Raw genomic sequence first — 21908 nt, forward strand, 5'->3', positions numbered from 1 at the left:
ACCTAGTGAACATTTGATCAGTTTGGTAATTGTATCCCCATATTATGAACTTTTACTATACCTCCAATTTATTATGCAAAGCAAGTGAGATACCATATTTCTTTCCAAAATAAAATCAGACCACAGCATAGTTATTAATTAATAATTATACACCCTTACTCCCTTAGTTGTCACAGCCTAAGAAATTACCACACAAGAAGTATAATAAATTAACTTTTTCAAGAATGTCCACAGCAAAACACTCAAAGCCATATTCGTTTAATGACTACATAAGAAGAAGTATTTTCGCACATACTTCTAATGTAATAGAGTAATTTTCTAGAAGTATTCGGAGCCACCACATAGCTCTCTTTCCAGTTCTTTAATTTCAAGAAATTCATATTCTCGCACAAGCAAGATTCATCAGGGAATTGTGCTTGTAGTTTCAGACTTTCAGTTAAGAGTTTGATTCATCAAAATTCTAGGCGTTAGAACCAGAATCAAGTATATTCTTAAAAATGTTTAAAGGCATGATAAGAATGTTGAAAAACTCATCAGTTCGTCCAATGGAATCTGCAACCAAATTGCTGAGATTAGTGCTGATAATAAAACTGTGTCGCTTGTGTGACAACGAACAGCACCTTCCTCTCAGCTTTATGCCTCTGATACTATTTGTTTGTCAAACAGAATATCACGCCTTTGGAATTTTTGGAAGATCTGTTCATTTGATAATAACATGAATTTATTTTCCAACATTAATAGAAAGATGACAGAAAGGGTTCATGAAGTTAATTAAAAAGTTACCTCATGTGCACCACTCCCTGGCATTTTGGAACATGCGCAACCAGGGGCTCGGGCCTTTCTTTTCCACATTCCAATCTTTAGGATACCATGGGAACTGCCACATCAAGAAACAGCGTTCTGGATGAGGCATCATCGCAAGATGTCTCCCATCTGGAGAACAAATTGCAGCCACGCCCAAGGGAGAACCATTAGGATTGAAAGGATATACTTCTGTTGGTCTGCCATCATCATCGCAATATTTCACTGGCGCCAAACTCGACCCAAGAATATGATTGAAAACACTCTCATCAGGGAAATAAGCTCTTCCTTCACCATGAGCAGCCCACACACCCAATGTACTGCCTTCCATACCTTTGAACATTATGGCTGGTGTTTCTTCTATTGTCACACTCGTGAAGCGGCATTCAAACCTTCCAGACTCATTATGTATAAACCTCGGCTGTGATGGGTCCCCGCCGGCACCCAAAACACCTCCCACTTGGGGCCCAGGCACCCAACCCAATAGAGCCATAAGTTGGCACCCATTGCAAACTCCGAGGCTGAAAGTGTCCGGACGGTTATAAAATTCCTGAAATTGGTTCAAAAGAGGCTGGTTAAAGCGAATGGACGCTCCCCAGCCTTTGGCAGAATCAAGTACATCAGCATAACTAAAACCTCCGACAAACACAATTCCTCTAAATTCATCCAACGCGATGACACCATTGAGAAGGTCTGACATTGCAACATCCCATGGTTCAAATCCAGCAGCATACAAAGCTGCAGACATTTCTCTATCACCATTGCTGCCTTCCTCCCGGATAACTGCAACCTTTGGCTTTGAAGTGGCAGACATATACTTATCATCAGTAAATGTTGGTGTGAAAGATAGTTTCCAGGACGGTTCACACCGATTTTTCAATCCTTCTTTTTCTAATTCTACACACGAATCCAGTCTTTGGAACTTCTCCAGTTGAAAGCTAGTCTCTTCCCACATATCCCTGAGCACTGAAGTTTCCTCATCCAAATGTGTAACCCCATCAACCTTCAATTCAACTATCGGAGATGAAGTAACTTGACCAATGATATGAGCAGAAACACCACCATGGCTTAGCTTTTCCAGAACTAAATCCGTGTTTTTCCTGCTAACTTCAATGAGAAGGCCAAGCTCCTCCGCAAAAAGCATTTGGGGTATATTATTCCCAGAAGAGGTTAAATCCAAGCGAATGCCACAGTTCCCTGAGAATGCCATCTCAAGGGCATTCACTATGAGTCCCCCATCACTGATATCATGACCCGCAGAGATCAGCTCATCAGAAATTAAATTCTGAACCTCATTAAAAACAGTTTTAAGATAAGAGACATCATCCAAATCAGGACTTTCATCCCCAATTTGATCAAACACCTGTGCAAGAGCAGATCCACCAAGTCGTCGTTTTCCTCTGGCCAAGTCAATCTGAAGCAGCACGCCATCATCTCCAAGCTTCAAGTCTGGAGTAACTGTCTTTGTTATATCAGGACACGTCACATAGGTACTGATGACTAGATTCCCTGGAGCTTTAACAACTTCCTCCGATGAGTGGGCTGCCATAGAAAGACTATCTTTACCCCCATCAATTGCAATCCCAAGTTCAATCATAGCTTCAGAAAGAGCAACAGCAGCATCATACATTGCAGCTCCTTCACCATCTAGCTTTGCTGCATACATCCAATTCCCACTTGCTTTAACATCAGAAAGAGATGTAACTTTCGCCCAAACAAGATTTGTGAGTGCTTCTCCGACAGCCAGCCGTGCCATTGCTCGTGGATCCAAGAGACCTTTTATCGGCTGCTCCCCTATTGAGCATGCACCTCCAGTCAAGTCTGTATAAGTTTGAGCTATAACAGCCACATCAGCAAGAGTAATCTGTAAGGGACCCACAGTTTGTTGCTGTGCCACAAGGCCAGTGACACACCTGTCAACTTTAGTGGTCAAGAACCTTTTCGAACAAACAGAAGGAAGCCTCAGGACCCTCTTCAATGAATCTAAAACTGTTGTTGCAGGAGCAATATCAAGTGGTTCACGCAGATTATTCATGCGGCTGAATTCAAATGTTTTTTTAGGCATATCACCAAGCACCTTCTCAAGCTCAAGATCCACTGCAGGTGGAGGAGGAGGCAGTCCACTAGACTTGCATTTTTCAGTTGCCACACTATCCACCAGAACAATACGTCCCCCACCATCAATCGTTCCAAGAACAGCCATTGAAAGCCTTTCCCTTGAACAGATAGCTTCCAAAAGACCACGACTTTCAGGCTTCACCAGTATGGCATCTTGCTCCTGATATTCTGCACCCCAAATTTCCAGAACAGACATTGTGTGATCACCAACTACAATTGCCCTTACATCAATTTTGGCACCCTGTGGCTCTATTATCTCCTTCACGACATTACAATTTCCACCAGCACCCTGATCATGAATGCTTATGATGGGGTTGCTGTCACCCATTTCAATGCAAGCACGAACAACCCGATATAACTTCTGCGCCATCTCAGCATCTCCACGCTGCACGGCGTTGAAGTCAAGCTCAGCATCATTCTGTCCACTGACCATGCTGGATGCAGCACCACCTCCCATTCCAATACGATATGCTGGTCCTCCGATCTTAACTACCAACATACCAATCTCGGGTTCTCCCTTTGTTATGTGAAGGTGATCTATTTGCCCAATGCCAGCACTAAACATGATTGGCTTCAACCATTCCCTCCTCTCACCACTTGGCAGTCTCATTCCAAAAGTTCGAGTATAACCCTGGATCATGGGCTCCCCAAATTTATTCCCATAGTCTGATGCTCCATTACTAGCATCAATAAGAATCTGTAACGGTGATGCCAAATTTGCTGGGTATGTGAAAGAAGCATCTTCCCAAGGAGCATATGACCCTTCAATATTAAGATTTCCAACACAATATCCAGATGTAGATGCAACAACAAAAGAACCCCTTCCAGTAGCATGTGTATCCCGAATACGGCCGCCTGCACCTGTCTCAGCACCAGGATAAGGTGCAACAGCACAAGGGAAATTATGGGTTTCCGCTGTAAACAAGACATCGAGGTCAGTGGTAACACTGTCCAAGGGGCATGTCGAACCAGGCTGAATAGGTCGCAATTGCTTCACTGGAAACCCCTTGATAGCACTGGAATTATCTTTGAATCCAATAACTGAATTGTTTGGATTTGCAAGCAAAGTGCTTTTGACAATCTGCATAAGAGTCTTATCCACAGGTTGACCATCTATAACAAGGTTCCCCGTAAAGAACCAGTGCCTACTGTGTTCACTATTAGATTGAGCAATATCAAATAGTTCTACATTAGTCGGGTTTCTCTTAATGTCATCTCTGAAAAGTTTGGTGTAGTACTGCAAGTCTTGCTCATCAAAGGCCAAGCCCATTTCCTCATTAATTTCCTCCAATGCCTTGCGACCCCTTTCCATGACGGGGATATATCGAACCTCCTCTGGAACTATGCTTGTCTTAAAAGAAGTAAGCTTCTCAACATAAATACACTCCGTCATTCGATCATGAACCATTGAAGCAAACTCGTTAATCTGACCATCTAGAAGTGACCCATTGACATATAAGAAGTACCTCCTAGAGCGCTCCATTCTATTTATCTCTGTTAACCCGCATGCTTGGAAAATCGAAACTGCATTAGCAGACCACGCCGTAGTGAAAGATAAACGTGGACCAACTTCAATGATATATGCATCTCGAAGTTCCCTCTTCTCCTTCTCAAGGAAACTCTCACTTCCCAAGCTCTCAGGTTCATACGTTTCTCCTAAAACCCATTTAAGCACAGAAAATTTATCACTTGAAAGATCTGATTTGAGTCCAATGTTGAAGCATTGTTCAGTTTTCAAACCAATTATTTGATTAGAGATCTTTGTCTGAACCAACTTGAGAAGCTCAGCTGTGGCACTGTCCTGAAGAAACGGAACACGATATAAATGTATCACCTTTTCAGCAATCTCCTGAACTTTGCCTGAATCTTCATCCACCAAGCTACTGACATTTCCCGAAACCACAGCTCTAGTCTTCGCCGGAATATGGGGCCTGAGTCTCAAATTTTTATGTGAACACCTAACAGGGGTCTGTCTTGGAAGTGTACCCCAAAGCAAAAGATTAGTCTGCTTACTAGAATGTCTAGGCAATGCTAGCTTTTGTCTATGGAAACCCTGCAATACAAAATAACCAGAGTTAACAATTTTCTCAACATCGTTAAACAGAACATTTCTTGAAAACAAAAATCATGTAATGATCATACTTGTAAGAACTCTGTAGCAGTAATGTCCCAAGCAGAGGTAGCCATTGCCAAAACCTGCTGTTTCAATGAATAACAAGAAATAAATGATCTTTCAGATAAACAAAGTACCACAGCCAACAATAGCAATCAAAAAGAAACAAGAACCAGTTAACAAGATAGATTTTTGGGGCAAAGAAACAATCTCAACTTCTCACAAATTAACAGAATATATAAGCTAAAGAAAAAACTCAAGAACCCAAGAAAATTTAACTTAAATACGCCACTCAAGAACACTTCTTGCTACAAAGGAGTTGCTTTTACCCCAGTTTTTGTCTCTTTTTCAAAAAACAAATACACCCAAATGCTTTTTTAGCATAAAAATTAAGCTATAATCAGTTTTACATGCAAAAAAAATCAAAGCTTGAAATAAAAATTCGATCTTTCTCTACAAATTTTCAGCATAAAACAAAAAGATTCAATTTTTATAGAAAGAGAATACCTTTAAGTTATGGCTTCTGCAAAACCAGCTAAAATTCTTGGCAAATTGATAGGCTAAAAGGGAAGAAAGACATAAATTTAAATGGTGGGAGGAGCAAGACCAGTGATAGTGCTTGGGCTTTTGGACCAAAACCCTACTAGTGAGATACTATTCCCTTTTTATTTTTTATTTTCTTTGTACTTTTATTATTTATTTTATTCTAAGCTAGCGTTTGGCCATGCATATTTTTTTTTTTTTTGAAAATGTTAGATTTGGGCCAAGTTTTTTAAGTTTTGAAATTGAGTCTGGTCATAATTTTTAAAATATACTATTTCATTTTTTTTGTTTTGAAAAACATGAAATATTACTTATATTTATAAGTTTTAAAAACTATCAAGAATATTCAATCATACAAAACATACGTACTTGTTAATATCAAATTATGCAAAACATGATATTTTAATAACAATTGTTAATAACACACTTACTAGCTATTACAATTCAAATTACAATACAAAAATTTATCCGTGCAAGAAAAAAAACAAATGTAGTAACTAGCTATTCTTTAATATAACTTTCTCACATTATACGAATAATCTTCACTTTATAGAAAAAACTGCTTTAATTGTGAAAATATGGTAGATACGACTTAAATGCAGGGACAGATAGATTTTGTAAGGTCATAAATAGATAGGTATTTTTTATAAAACACAAAAGTTTGGGATAGTTTAGATTCTATCATCCTTGTTGATACTGATTGAAAATTTCTTTTCCTTTTAGGCCTTGGCAATTTTGAGCCTTTGAGTTGAAGGGCTGATTTGTATAGTGCCAAAGTACAATTTAGAAGCTTCAAAGACTTCATTGGGGATAAGGCCATTGTTTTCCTCAATGATAAGACACATTTGGGAAGAGAGGTTTCCCGCGAGATATCCAATTTTTTTGAAAAGGTCAAAATATAGATGTTGGCCCAAAAGGTTTGAGCCAAAATTTGAGAATTTGAAAATCTGTTTTCAAAATCTATCAAAATTTTATGGTCAAACAAAAATTTGAAAATAAATTTTCAAAATATACTCCCAAAATCTATGGTCAAACCGGAGTTAAGGATAAATGCCTAATTGAAAAATTAATATTATTTCAATTAGTTTTAGGGCTGATTTGACTTAGTTTTGTAATTGAGTAATATTTTTTTTTTCAATAATAATTGAGTAATATATTTTTTTTCAATAATAATTGAGTAATAGACATGGTAAAATTTGAGGGTGAAAATCAACTTTGCTTTAAGAATCAAACTCTCCCCTCAACTATGAATAATAGACATTCTCCCCCTTTTATCTCATGCAATGTCTATTTTACCTGTGACATTTTCAATCCTCTATCTATATAATACCTTTTAATATTATATAAAATTTATTTTTTTAATCTTGGTATTTATAGTGAAACACCTCAGGAGGCCGGCTTGGAAGTGAGGCTTGGTACCCAAGTCATCCAGAAGAAAAGTAGTTTCAAGTATCTTGGGTCTATTATGCAAGGCAGCGGGGAGATTGACGATGATGTCACACATCGTATTGGGGCAGGGTGGATGAAATGGAGGCTTGCTTCCGGAGTGCTATGTGACAAGAAGGTGCCACCACAACTTAAGGGAAAGTTCTACAAAGCGGTGGTTAGACCGACTATGTTGTATGGGGCGGAGTGTTGGCCAGTTAAGGTTTCTCACGTTCAAAAGATGAAAGTTGCTGAGATGAGAATGTTGAGATGGATGTGTGGCCACACCAGGAGTGACATGATTAAGAATGAGGATATTCGGGACAAGGTGGGAGTGGCCTCGGTGGAAGACAAGATGCGAGAAGCGAGATTGAGATGGTTTGGGCATGTGAAGAGGAGAGACACGGATGCCCCAGTGCGGATGTGTGAGAGGTTGGCCATGGATGGTTTCAGACGAGGTAGGGGTAGGCCAAAGAAGTATTGGGGAGAGGTAATTAGACACGACATGGCGCAGTTACAGCTTACCGAGGACATGACCTTAGATAGGAGGGTTTGGAGGACCCATATTAGGGTAGAAGGCTAGTAGATAGTCTCATTACCCTGCCTTATTAATAGTCGCATTATCGTAGTATAATTTCTTGTGCTCTAATTTATGCTATTATGCTATTATCTGTTATTTCCTGTGCTTTGATTATTCTATGTTATCTGTGTCGCTTGCGTTACTTCATTTCCATATCGCTTTGAATCTCTTAGCCGTATCTGACCTCTTTTTATGTTTTTATTGAGTCGAGGGTCTCTCGGAAACAGCCATCCTACCTTGGTAGGAGTAAGGTCTGCGTACACTCTACCCTCCCCAGACCCCACGGTGTGGGATTTCACTGGGTTGTTGTTGTTGTTGTTGTTGTTGTTGTTGTATCACATTAGTCTATATATTGAATATTAGGTGTATTGGATTGTATGTACACCCTCAAATTCATGGTATTTGAGATGTGGGAAGTGAGATTTTAATCCCAAGTTAATATTTTAGGGTAATTGAAGTTCTTGAGCTTTGGTTGTAATAAAAGACAATTTATGATTTGAGAGTCCCTTTGTGGATGGAATTGACTAAATTTCTAGAAATAGGACTCTTAGCTTATGGGTAAAATTATTTTTAATAAAATTTTAGTTTTACCCTTGTGGGGTCGGGGTCACATTTTTTGTTTTCAAATCAAAGTATAGTAATATGGTATATACGAACTCTTTTTCTTACAAATAGTGCGTATTTGATAGATTGGGAGCGTTCCGAAGCTTTACGGAAAGAAAAGGCAAAATCTTGAGGGTTCATGGCGGGTTTGCTCGGCATTCGAGGTATATACGACTTTCTAGACTTCGTTTGAGGGGCGTTTTTGTTAAGTAAAGATTAAAAATGAAAATAATAATGGGGTAAGGGCATAACAGGGTGTCTCGTATCCGTGATGTGACGGGCATTGATGCCATGATCTAGGAGTTTGTATCGTATTCGAGTCATTATGTATATGGTCATAATGCCAAAACATGTGGGCATTAGCTATCATGTGCTATGTGTAGACTTGATTGTTGTTATTTTTGGCATCTTAATAAACCTTACACACTTCAAAAAACATGTTAATGAATTGTCGGCTACGACAACCGATTTGTTGTTGTTGGCGTTGCACCTTTAGCATAGTAAATTCAGATTTGAAATGATGTTGTTTTATGTGTTATATCATACACTTACACGTGGTTGACTCTGGGTTCACGCCTGCAATAGTTATATGGACCTCGCGAGTCTCCCGTGGATAACGAACTCCCAAAGATTATCGATGAGTGTTGTGTATAGACAGGTTTGGAGCATTTGGTTGAGACATGTCATTGTATTGTCTTTGCATCATATCATCATTCTTCCCTTGATTGAATATCTGTGTTGCTGCTCCTAATTGACTAATTGAGTTATGTGCCTTACCTGATTGTTTATTATTCTGATTGACTGTCGAATTGACTTAAATAAAAAAAATGAATAGTCTAATACGAATGGATAAAAGTTTCTCGGATAAGATGAGATGGTAATGACACAATTGGTTTTGCTTCTTAAATTTGTCACTATTTCTTACGTTGTAGGTCTATGAGATATGATGGGTACACGTGGTTTCATACTCATGTTATACTTGCTGTACTCTTTTGTGGTGCAGATTCGATTCCGAGCACGAGCGCATCTCGTGGAGCTCTCTGAGTCAGCTTGGAGATTCAGAGTTGTGGTGAGTAGCTTGGCTGTTCTGCGGTCCAGATCTCCCTCTGTCTTTTATTTATTCTGTCACTTTACTATTCAAACAGTGTACTTACATCAGACTATGTATTGACATTTTCAAACTTGTACTATTTCATAGTAGCTCCTGTACTTTTGACACAGATCCTGGGTAGCATTGTATTTTCCTATATTTTCTTACTATAAGACTTTGTTGGATATTGTTCGACTCTTTACTTTTAACTTAAAGTTATTGATTTTGATTTGTGTGTTTGGGTTTGGCTTGCCTAATGGTGGGATGGTTAGGCATCATCACAGTCCACTAAGCTTCTGAATGCTATCACAATATTTGCTCTAGAACCCACTAAGCTTGCCGACGGCGACATTATATATAGGGAAAATGGTCAAATATACCCATCTACTTTATTTTATTAGTTAAATATACTCTTCGTTAGTAAAAGTTAACAAAAATATCTCTGCCGTCTTTAAACTTCACACTTATGCCCCTATTTGGATGGAAATCCCCAAATCCTCTCAAATTACCCAATTTCAAAAAAATTACCCACTTTTTTTGTTGACCCGCCCCGCCCGACCTGCTTATCATCATCATCAAGCTCTAGCTTCATCTTCTTCCATGGAGAAAAAAAGAAAAAAACAAGAACACACCCAAATGATAAAATCCCAAAACTCACCTCAAATTTAATTTTTAAATCCAACTCCAAATCTTGGTGCAGCCAGTACTTGGAGGATACAATGACACTGATTTAGGAATCAAATATATGAAACTAAGTTTTTTTATGAAATTAGGAGGATTCATGGAAATTCTCCATATACGAATTTGATTAAGGATATGGAATAATAGAAAATTGTGAATTAGTATGGAATTTGGAATACTAATGGGTGAACAATTGACCATATTTTAAATCCTATATCAAACAGTGCATTTCTTGAATCCATGGACTACTGGAATACTTCTCTCATCTGCATCCACAAATCCAAATGAGTCTATCCCATTGAATGCTAAAATTTAAAAAGATTAACTTTAGTCCTTTCTGTAGTTAATAAATTGCCACACGAACAGTCTAAGAAATGTTTATTTAGCAGACAGCTCGAGTCAAGTTATGCTAACACAACGGATTAATGTTTTTATCCATGGAAGATGAAGCTAGAGCTTGATGACGATGATAGGCGGGTCGGGCGGGTCAACAAAAAAAGTGGGTAATTTTTTTGAAATTGGGTAATTTGAGAGAATTTGGGAATTTCCATCCAAATAGGAGCATAAGTGTGAAGTTTAAAGAAGTCAGGGGCATTTTTATTAACTTTTACTAACGGAGGGTATATTTAACTAATAAAACAAAGTAGAGGGGTATATTTAGCCCTTTTCCCTTATATATATCGCCAAATTAACTTCCATCAAAGTTAAAATTGCAACAATGGAGGTTGATCTGGTTGAGGAAATTGGTGGTCAAAGTAAAAATACCTGACGAAAGGGTAAAGCGTTGATGTGGCAAAACCTAGTGTTATGATCACTAGGGTTCGTTGCAAATTGAAAAGTATCAAAATTGGGATCCATAGAAAAAACCTAGTGTTATGCATTTCGCTAGAAAAAACAAAAACCAAATAGTTTCACTATTGTGATTTAATCTTAAGTTAGCTTATCAAAATATTTTTATGTAGCATAAATTATACAAAACACTCATATAATATGTTCAGTTCTTGCCTACTTTTAGACCAGCACGAGCCGACCCATAACTATTTTTATTTTTTACAAATTTGCAATTCAAAAATTGTAACAAACATATAAAGTACAAAATTATATTTAATCATAGTTTGAAGATATTTCTCTGAACAAAATTTCCGCCATCCAAACCCTATATAGCGGCCATGACAATGTCGATATTGACGGTTTTCCGTTTTTGTAAGAAAGTATGCCCGAGACTATTTTTGAACCAAAACCTAGCGCTGATAAAGTGTCTCTGGTGGATGCCGAAGATACAAACTCATCGGGTTGGTCTTCCCTTGTTGCTGAATCATCGCCGAAACAATTTGCCATAAATTCGCTCTCCCTAGAAACTCGAATCACTCTTCTCTAATTTCCCATCAATTCGATTCCCCTCCATTTTTGATTCTCTTCTTCTTCTATAAATTGAACACTCAATAATTGTAAAAAAATTGTAACTGTCAGAATAAATACGTTACGTCATCAGAATTGCTTCATGACAAAATCAAACTAGATGAGATTACTCATTGATAAACATTTCATTACTAGAAACCATAATTAAATAAAGGTTGATATTATTGTTAGATAGAGAAGTGTTGCATACAATTGGGGAAGGAAATAAAGTATCACAACAAAGTCTTTGGTGTATTAGAAAAAATAATGTTTTCTTTTATATCCCACAACTCATTCTCCACCCTGCACGCATCACACAATCACACACACACAAAAAAAGAAATAAATAAATATACATGAACAGAAAAACTCAGGGTTTCAATGTAGCATTTAGGGGTGTCCACGAAAAATTGAAAAATCGAACCCGAGAAAAAAGCCGACATTTTTTTTGGTTTGATTTGGTTTGATTTTGTTTTAAAAATCAATAATATTTAGTTTGATTTTGGGCTTAACAAAAAATAATCGCGAAAAACCGAACCAAATAAACTTTATGTATACTTATTTTAAAATTATATTTGTATATGGTAATATATAAGTTTGTATAGTCCACTTGGGCATTGGTTGCAGACGTTAGAAAGCTATATTAAATCCTCCTAGAATGGCTCATCAAGGAGCTGTTATAACTGGTTGCAGACGTTAGAAAGTTAATGATTAAATCTATATTAGCTATCAATAAATTTGTTAGCTAATGCATGAGTTGTCAGTTGTCACGGTAATAAAAGGAGAGTATGTTACCAAAGCAAATAAAGGGTTATTTTATAATGAAGATGGACTTCTAAATGGTCTGTTACAATAGCCATAAGACAGGGACCTAAACACTATTTTAGTAGGAATAAATTTGGACACTTCTTTTTGAGATATCTCATTCATTTTTACATCAATAGTCAGCCCTAAGCCCCTAACAAAGCAGCAACTAGCAGCTCTTAAATAACAATTTTGGTTTTATGCAAATATTACACAATGACTTGTAGACTGCTGAAAATTGGATCTTGATTTGCGGAAAGTAGTCTTTATGGAGGGTTTTTATTGATTAATTGCTTTTGTGGAATTTATAGATGAGAACAAACACATAAATGGCCATCCGGGTAAAACTATTGACGTTGGATGACCCAAGAAGCTTGAAAAATATTTTTAGCCTTTTCAAAATAATTCCATTTTATAGCCTTTTTTCAACTAATTTCAGCAAATGTATATGAACTGTATCATTGTTGTATAGAATATGTATCACTATGGATATATATAGAAACTGTATCATTGTTGTATAGAATATGTATTCCTACAGTAGAAAATGTATCATGTACATAATTTGTGTATATTAAATGTATAATAATGTATAATCAACGTATACTCATAAATTATACACATATTATGCACATGTATTTATAGAGATATCTATTTTGTCTGCAATAGATCAATTTTAATTTCTGAAGGATTCTAGTTACAAATACAGGGGCAGGTTCAATTATTTTTGCAGTCGCTTTGATCTATTCCAACTATAACACTGTCATCACTACCCATGGTTTTGTTAGGATTGGAAAAGTCTTCTATTCATAACCGGAACAAAATTACAATAGGAGGAGCAATTCTCACACTCAACTATTACAAAAAACCAATCCTAAACTGAATACATATATCTCACTCAAGTGTTTTCCTTACTGTTTTTCTCTCTTGCTCTTGGTGATGCTACAAATGATAAAAGGCTTCCCTATTTATAGGGATGAAATGAACCTATTGATGTCATTTGTGACTCAAGCAAGCACTTGACAATTTGCCAAATACAAGGAAGATGTTTTCTTCCTTAAAACAAGGAATATGTTTTCTTCCTCAAAACAAAGGAAATGCTTTCTTCCTTAAAATGAGGGAGGTGTTTCCTTCCTCAAATTATGGGATGGACCCAACAAATCTCCCCATCCAGTCCCATACACCTAAAGGAGGGTACACTGGCTTTTAGTTTGAGTGTATGCCGACAAGTTCTTTGCACAATTCAAACTTGTCTCTCGGTACCACCTTGGTCAGCATGTCTACAGGATTTTCGTTTGTGTTGATCTTGGAGAGCTTCAGTTCATGTTGCTCGACTGCTTCTCTGAGCCAGTGATATCGAACGTCAATATGTTTTGTGCGTGAGTGGTACCTCGAGTTTTTGCTGAGATCCATAGCGCTTTGACTATCACAATGAACTGTGTATTCTTCTTGTCGGAAACCCAGTTCTTGAAGGAAACGTTTCAGCCATATAAGCTCCTTCCCAGCTTCAACTGCGGCAATGTATTCGGCTTCTGTGGTTGATAGTGCTACACACTTTTGTAACTTGGATTGCCATGACACAGCTCCCCCTGCAAATGTGAATATATAACTCGAAGTTGATTTCCTGCTATTATAATCTCCTGCCATGTCAGCATCAGTGTAACCTTCCAAAATCGGCTTAGCTCCCCCATAACACAAACATAGTCTGGATGTACCCTTCAGGTACCGTAGTATCCACTTGACAGCTTCCCAATGTTTTCTTCCTGGATTTGATAAGTATCTACTCACAACACCGACAGCATGAGCAATGTCTGGCCTTGTGCACACCATTGCATACATCAAACTTCCAACTGCTGAAGAGTAGGGCACTGCTTTCATCTTCTTCTTTTCTTCTTCGGAAGAAGGACAACTTTTCTTGCTCAACTTGAAGTGATTTGCTAGTGGAGTACCAACAGGCTTGGTATTTTTCATGTTGAACCTTTTGATCACGCGTTCCACGTATTCCTCTTGTGACAAGAACAACTTCTTTGTCTTTCGATCACGAATGATTTTCATGCCCAAGATATGTTGTGCAGGACCTAAGTCTTTCATATCAAAGAACTTAGACAAATCTTTCTTCAAGTTGTTGATCATAGTTGCATCCTGTCCTACTATCAGCATATCATCCACATAGAGCAGAAGGATGATAAATTTTCCATCGGGGAACTTCTTTAAGTACACACAATGATCTGCAGTTGTTCTTTTGTATTGATGTTTCAGCATGAATGAGTCGAACTTTTTGTACCATTGCCTTGGGGATTGTTTGAGACCGTAGAGACTCTTCCTTAACTTGCAAACGAGATGCTCTTTCTTTGGGATTCGGAAACCATCGGGCTGCTCCATGCATATTTCTTCCTCCAAATCACCATGCAGAAAAGTTGTTTTCACGTCCATCTACTCAAGTTCAAGATCCATACTTGCCACCAATCCGAGAATCACTCGGATAGACATCATATTCACAACCGGCGAAAAAATCTCATCAAAGTCGATTCCTTCCTTCTGTTGGAAACCTTTGACTACGAGTCTCGCCTTGTACTTCACGATATTTCCGCTAGCATATTTCTTGAGCTTGAAAACCCATTTGTTCTTCAAGGCCTTCTTTCCCGGAGGAAGTTTCACCAACTCATATGTTTGATTCTTTTGTAAAGAATTCATTTCTTCCTCCATGGCCTGTCGCCAATTGGATTTTTCACGATGAGATTGAGCTTCTTGAAAGCTCTCTGGCTCCCCCTCGCTGGTAAGAAGGATCCATTCTGTTGGCGAGTATGACCTTTGAGGGATTAACCCTCGTGCAGAACGTCGAACTTGATTATTTCCAGCTGCGTCTTGGGGTGAAGGCTCCCCCTGCTCAAGAATTTCTTCGTTTTGATCATCATCAACATCTGCCGAATCAATGTTTTCTTGTTCATCATGGACATTATCATGAAGTTCCTCATTGTTGAGAGGAATGTGTGGTGATTCAGGGACATCATATGGAGCATGATAACTTTGTTGCTTGTTGACTGTTGGAGTACACTCATGAAACTGGTTTTCATGGAACATGACGTCTCTACTTCGAATCACTTTCTTCATTTCGGGATCCCATAGCCTATCCGAACTCTTGAGCTCCATAACCGATAAAGATACACGGAGTTGATCTGAGATCAAGCTTCTGCCTCAACTCCTTGGATACATGCACAAATGTCTTGCACCCGAACACTTTCAAGTGAGAATATGAAATATCTTTCCCAGACCATATCTTTTCTGGAACTTCAAAGTTCAATGGGACTGAAGGTGACCTGTTTATAAGATAACAAGCTGTCAGAACAGCTTCGCCCCAGAATGGCTTTGGCAGTTTAGCCATACTGAGCATGCATCGGACTTTCTCAACAATAGTGCGGTTCATTCTTTCAGCTACACCGTTATGTTGTGGTGTTCGTGGCACCGTTTTCTCATGTCTGATCCCATGTTCAGCACAATATGCCAAAAACTCCCGGGAAGTGTACTCGCCTCCATTGTCGGATCGGAGGCATTTCAGCTTCTTTGCAGTCTCCTTTTTTACCATAGCATGGAATGTCTTGAAACGATCGAATACTTGATCCTTCGATTTGAGACAATAAGCCCAAACCTTCCGTGATGCGTCGTCGATGAATGTCACGAAGTATTTGCTACCACCAAGAGATTCTTCTTCAATGGGTCCACACACGTCAGAGTGGACAAGGCTTAGCAACTCAGAATGATTCTTTCTGGTGGAACTGAAAGAAACTCTATGTTGTTTCCCGAATAAACAGTGATCACAGGGATCCAAAGTTACGTCTTTATCTATTGAGATGGCTTCTTTCTTTGCAAGAGTCGTCAATCCCTTCAGACTCATGTGGCCCAATCGTCTATGCCACAAGTTTGGCGATGTCTCTTCTTCAACTGCATTGAGACTCGGTCGATACAACTTTACATTGGTTTTGTAAAGAGTACCACAAATATGTCCTCTAGCAATAACCATATAGCCTTTGGACAACTTCCACGTACCATCCTTGAACAGATTTCCATACCCCTGTCGATTCAGAGCTACTCCTGAGATCAGATTCAATCTCAGATCCGGAACATGACGAACCTCTTTCAACACAAGTGAGCTTCTATTGCTGGTTTTTATGTGCACATCACCAATGCCAACAATGCTCGAGAAACTGGTGTTGCCCATCTTCACAACGCCATGGTCTCCAGATTTATAAGTACTGAACAAATCCCGGTGTGGAGTGGCATGGAATGATGCAGCAGTATCAATCACCCACTCAATATCATTTGTGCCCACGTGTAGGCATGCTTCCTCTCCGCATGTAACAAGTGCAATGTCTGGTGACACGGTGACCATGGTCTCACCATCTTCCTTGCTCGAACTCTGGTTAGTTTGAGGCTGCTCCCGTTTAAGCTTTCGACACTCCACTTTCTTGTGGCCATAGTAGCCACAATAGTTACAATAGCCCTCGAACCAAGTGTTGGTATCGACGGACTTTCCCCGCTCTCGTGATCTCCCTCGAACTTGAGATCTTCCTCTACTTTGACCTCGACCTCTACTTTTGCCTCAGCCTCTTCCTCTACCTCCGCTTCTACCTCTGTTGCGTCCACTATTTTCATAAACAAGGGCATATGATTGATCTACCCCAGCTTCTTTTCTTCACGATTCCTCGTTTATTAAGGCATCCGTGACCATCTGCATGGTCACCTTACCATTGGGGGCGGAATTACTGAGAGTGACGACAAGAGTCTCCCAGCTATCAGGTAGAGAACTTAGGAGCAAGATTGATTGCTCCTCATCTTTGAGAACCCATTCGGCTGCACTTAGCTGGTTCACGAGATCTTGGAACTGACTTGTGTATTCTGTGACAGAGGTACCGCTACGTAGCTTGTGATTTACCAATCACCTCATCAACAATGTTTTATTTCGAGCCGTTTTTGCTTGGTACATGCTCCCAAGCTTTTCCCAAAGTTTGTAAGCATTCGTTTCCTGCGCAACATGATGGAATACACTATGGTCAATCCACTGTCGAATTTGTGCGACCGTTTTCCTATTCATTCTTGCCCATTCTTTGTCTGTCTTCTTGTCGGGTTTGGCACCTTTATTTTCGAGCGGCTCGACTAAATCCTTCAAATTTAACAAGTCCTCCATACGAGGTTTCCACATGTTATAATTTGAGGATGTTAGCGGAATCATGGTATCCGATGATGATTTCTCCATGATAAAGTGCACCTAATCTGCTTGTACTGGACTGTGGAAACAGAATCAGGCAAAACGGGACTCACGGTTGAATCCGGAATGGTCGAAAACCTAGGGAACCGGTCTGACCAATCTGAAAACCGGACAAAAAACAGAGTGAACCGGGCTGCACTAATTCAAACCGAACCGGGCCGGTTTAACCACTGGCTGGTTGAAAGAGTCAACAAAAGGATGATGTGGCAATTGGACTTTGACCAGATCTGGTTCTGGTCAAACGGGTTGGTCTGGACAAAACGGGTCGAGTCGGACGGGTTACTGGGTCGGATCGGGTTTCTCCGGCCGTCTTCTCCGGCGAGCTGGTGGCCGGAAGGTGGCGGAGCGGCGGCGGCGATGGTGGACAGAGAAACTTTGACTGGACTTGTGGAGGTCTTCCGGTGGTCAAAAAATTCCGAAAAATATATATTCGGAATCCTCGGAACGAGATCTTTCTAATGGTATACTCAGAGCACAATTTTGGGACAAAAAATTTTTGACTGAAAATTTTACGAAACTTTAAAAGATTGGCCTAGAAGATTAACCAAGCTCTTGATACCACTTGTTAGGATTGGAAAAGTCTTCTATTCATAACCGGAATAGAATTACAATAGGAGGAGCAATTCTCACACTCAACTATTACAAAAAACCAATCCTAAACTGAATACATATATCTCACTCAAGTGTTTTCCTTACTGTTTTTCTCTCTTGCTCTTGGTGATGCTACAAATGATAGAAGACTTCCCTATTTATAGGGATGAAATGAACCTATTGATGTCATTTGTGACTCAAGCAAGCACTTGGCAATTTGCCAAATACAAGGAAGATGTTTTCTTCCTTAAAACAAGGAATACGTTTTCTTCCTCAAAACAAGGGAAATGTTTTCTTCCTTGTTTTCTTCCTTAAAATGAGGGAGGTGTTTCCTTCCTCAAATTATGGGATGGACCCAACAGGTTTCATTTATATTCCTTGATTTCTTCCGAAAGAAATAGACAACCCTACAAACTAACATTGTATTTCAAACTTTTAATTTTTCGATAACATAAAAAAAAAAAAATGAAAAACGGTCATATTTTTTTTGCAAAAAATTACAGTGAACTGATGCGCTAAAGTGAATAGATTTCTTTTATTTCCAGCAACGAAATCTCGTCCGAGCCGTTGCCGGCGAGGAACATTGTTGTGAGCATCGTCTCTGCCCAGGTCTGCACAATGACAAGAGAAAAGGGCTAAAGTTGTCTTTATGTTGGGCCTAAGGGTTATTTCGAGTCATTTGCTTAAAAGTGAGCCTTTTCTTCTCGCTCGTGACTACACCATGTCCTTTTCCCTAGACTTTTTTGACTCTAAAATGGTATCAAGAACTTCCCTTTATACTTGCATGTTCTGGCCAAAATAGGATTTTTTGCCTTTGCCTGAATGCTCAAATTTTCTATTTTTTGTTCATTGTTCATATATGTGAGCTGAATGCAATGTATTCTAAAGAACCGATAAAACCGAAATAACCGAGAATATCGACAAAAACCTTAGCAATAAAAAATCGACTTAATTAGTTTGGTTTGGTTTAATGATTTGACTAACTGACCTAATTGGTTTGATTTTATTTTTTTTCCACATAAAAATTGATCCAAACCAAACCGTGAATAGTAGCATTCATGGTTGCTTATTTCAAGTCCATGATCAGACCGTCGATTATAAAAATTGAGTAAATATATTGATTGATGGCATATTAATGATAATTTTACAAGCTAACGTCTTCATCCAACTTTATGCTGCTCTCTGCAAGGCAGTTGGCGCTAGCTAGCGAAATTAATTCAGTGTAACATTTGATCAGTTTGGTTATATTGTATCCCATCAAATAAACTAATATTACTATATCTCGATTTTTTAAAATAGATTATGCAAATCAAATCAAATGAGTTACCATTATCTAATATAAGTCATTTTAAAAATAAAATTACACACTAAAAATTGAAAAACATTGTACCCCCATAGTATATCACAGCCTAAGAAAATACGTGTATGTATTACTTATAAATTACAAGTTTTTATAACAAAAATATTTGGCAAAAGTCATAGATACCCCCCTAAACTTTGTCACATTTTCCTCTGAGATACCTAAACCGAGGGTTGTACCTATTGAGTACCTAGACCAGTCCAAATTCGATCCTATTGGGTACCTTTTTCACAATAATCAGTAAAATTAGGAGAGTGTATTACACTCTCCGAGACGTGGCAACTTTGTCAAATGAAAACATGACACGTGGCGGTGGGGAGTCCATCATAATAATTAAAAAATAAATTATACAACCACCCCCCAATTTTCATCCCCTTCGCCGCCGCCCCCCCCCCCCCCCCCCCCCCCGAACTGCAACCAGCCTCGCCCCCCTCAACTGCAACCAGCCGCCGCACCACCACCCCCAACCGCCGTCCCCCCACCCCACCAATAATTTATTTCCTTTTTCTTCTCTTATTTAGGTCTATCAATGTCTTTATAAGACCCACCAACCTTTAATGAAAGGTGAGATGAAAAAAAAAGAGTCATAGTAATGGTAAATCTCCATTTTTTCCGGTGAACAAGATGGTAATGTTACTTTTCAGATCTAAAAAGGACAAAAAAAGTGGTGGTAAGAAATAACATCTAATTCACAAATTAATTTTATATAAATAATTAAAAGAAATGAATTGTTATAATGAAGAGGAAGAAAAGAAAAAAAAAAAAAGGAAGAAGAAGAAGAATTGAACAGAACGTCACAGTGGAGAAAGGGGAGGGGTTGTGACAGACGGGAAAAAGGGGAGGGGTGGGGTGGGGTCAGACGGGCGGGGGTGGGGGTTGGGCAGGTGGGTTAATTTTTTATTAATTTATCTATTAAATTTTATTTAAAAGAGGTAAAATTTTAATCAAAAAAAAAAATTAAGGATAAAAGGGCTGTCCACGCGCCCAAGAAAAAGTGAAATCAATTGCTGCGCCACGTAGCCGTCACATAGGCAAAAGGTACCCAATAGGATCAATTTAGACTGGTTTAGGTACCCAATAGGTACAACTCTCAATTTAGGTAGCCCAGAGAAAAATGTGACAAAGTTTAGGGGCTATTTATGACTTTTGCCAAAATATTTTAGATAATACATGACAAAGTTGTAGTCAAAGATCTTTCTTTTACTTCTCATATAGTCATAAATGTCATATCAAGTAATAGCAAGCCTTTTCGGATCTGAAGAAACTCCAGAGCATGACATACTTAGAAATCCACGCAAGATACAGGTTTCCGCCCAAGATGTTATCAGTCACCATGCAAGTTTCTTCTTCACAACTATTTTCAAGAATGTACACAACATAAGACTCAGAAGACGTAGTCTTCTTCTTATACTCATGCCAAGTGTTGATAGATTTAAAGATCATGCAACTAGGTTGCCATCAAACAATAACATATATATCATGCATATCCAATCATTTTATGTTTCCTTTACCCGAAGCTAGAAACAATTATGATCGGTGGCGTATGCATGATTTTTCATAAGCAGTGTCGCATTTAAAGAGATGACAAAAGAATATATCACTAAAACGACACAATATTAAAAGGATGCATCTTTTGTCACACTAATACTCCAATCTATCATACTCAACAAACCATCGGAGATTAAAATGACACAATTGACAATAAAAGCTATTTTGAGAAAAATTGTGATTCGAGGTTGAAATTTACGTGTTTTAAGATGTGTTTTGCATCATGGTCATATTGATAATATTTTTGAATGTGAATCTTTTACGGGGATCAACTTTCAAGGAACTTAAATCAACTCTCACTTAGCAATGTTTCTTTTCCGACTTGTTTCCTCTTTCTTCCAAGGAAGATGAATTTTGAGATGTTAAATTTGGTTTTAAAAGTTTGCAAAATACTTTAGGAAAATATCTATACTTAATTACAATTTCAAAAAATCAATTTAGAAAAATTTTAAATAATTTCACAAAGTTCACCAAACAAAGGAAAAACAATGAATGTGAAGAAACTCTAACGGGAGCTTCGCACCAAAATATTACAAATTTAACAGGAGAATGAATAATTAAATTAAGTCATATTTTAAGCATGCTTGAATAACCAATATCTTTTTAATTTCCTTATCAGTCTCCCACGAAATGTAGGTCAATTACTAACTTTAGTTTCTCAATTAATATTCAATACCAGGCTACCAGCTATAAGACTCTAAATATTTTTAGGAAAAACTGGAAAAAAATAAAAAAAAGTGCGTACTATCGAACCCCCGACATCTCAGACACATCACGCTGCCTTAACCGTTGAACCAACTAGCACTCATATCCTAGGTTTTCATTTTAACATTTTATCCATTGTCTTTTGTTTTTTGCATCTTGTGTGTATATATCTACGAAAATTTTCGGACGAAGTCGTGTCGGGTGACACCCCTTCATACAAGGTGTGTCCGCCCTTGATTATGATTCACCTCAATAAACTTTTGTATCCTTCTCCACGTACGGACTCCA

General features: G+C 38.3%; 1 protein-coding gene across 2 annotated transcripts; it reads right to left on the minus strand.

Annotated features, from left to right (window-relative positions):
- Window positions 1–200: 200 nt before the first annotated feature.
- On the minus strand, window positions 201–5695 carry LOC132622631 (probable phosphoribosylformylglycinamidine synthase, chloroplastic/mitochondrial). Of its 2 annotated transcripts, none has more exons than XM_060337269.1 (4): window positions 5540–5695; window positions 5062–5118; window positions 784–4972; window positions 201–696 (listed from the first exon to the last, which is right to left on the minus strand). In XM_060337269.1, exons 2-3 carry the CDS (start codon window positions 5104–5106, stop codon window positions 785–787), a joined length of 4233 nt encoding a protein of 1410 aa, XP_060193252.1. In that variant the 5' UTR covers window positions 5107–5118; window positions 5540–5695; the 3' UTR covers window positions 201–696; window position 784. The 2 variants fall into 2 exon arrangements, with proteins under 2 accessions (XP_060193252.1, XP_060193253.1); XM_060337270.1 differs by having other exon boundaries at window positions 5062–5115; window positions 5540–5691.
- Window positions 5696–21908: the final 16213 nt, after the last annotated feature.

This window comes from Lycium barbarum, chromosome 12, assembly GCF_019175385.1.
Source record: "Lycium barbarum isolate Lr01 chromosome 12, ASM1917538v2, whole genome shotgun sequence".
Taxonomy (NCBI): Eukaryota; Viridiplantae; Streptophyta; class Magnoliopsida; order Solanales; family Solanaceae; genus Lycium; species Lycium barbarum.

Coding starts and splice junctions, on each gene's coding strand:
- LOC132622631 (XM_060337269.1), bottom strand. CDS start 5,106: ATGGCTACCTCTGCTTGGGACATTACTGCTACAGAGTTCTTACAA. Junction 4,973..5,061: donor CTGCTACAGAGTTCTTACAA/GTATGATCATTA, acceptor TTTGTATTGCAG/GGTTTCCATAGACAAAAGCT.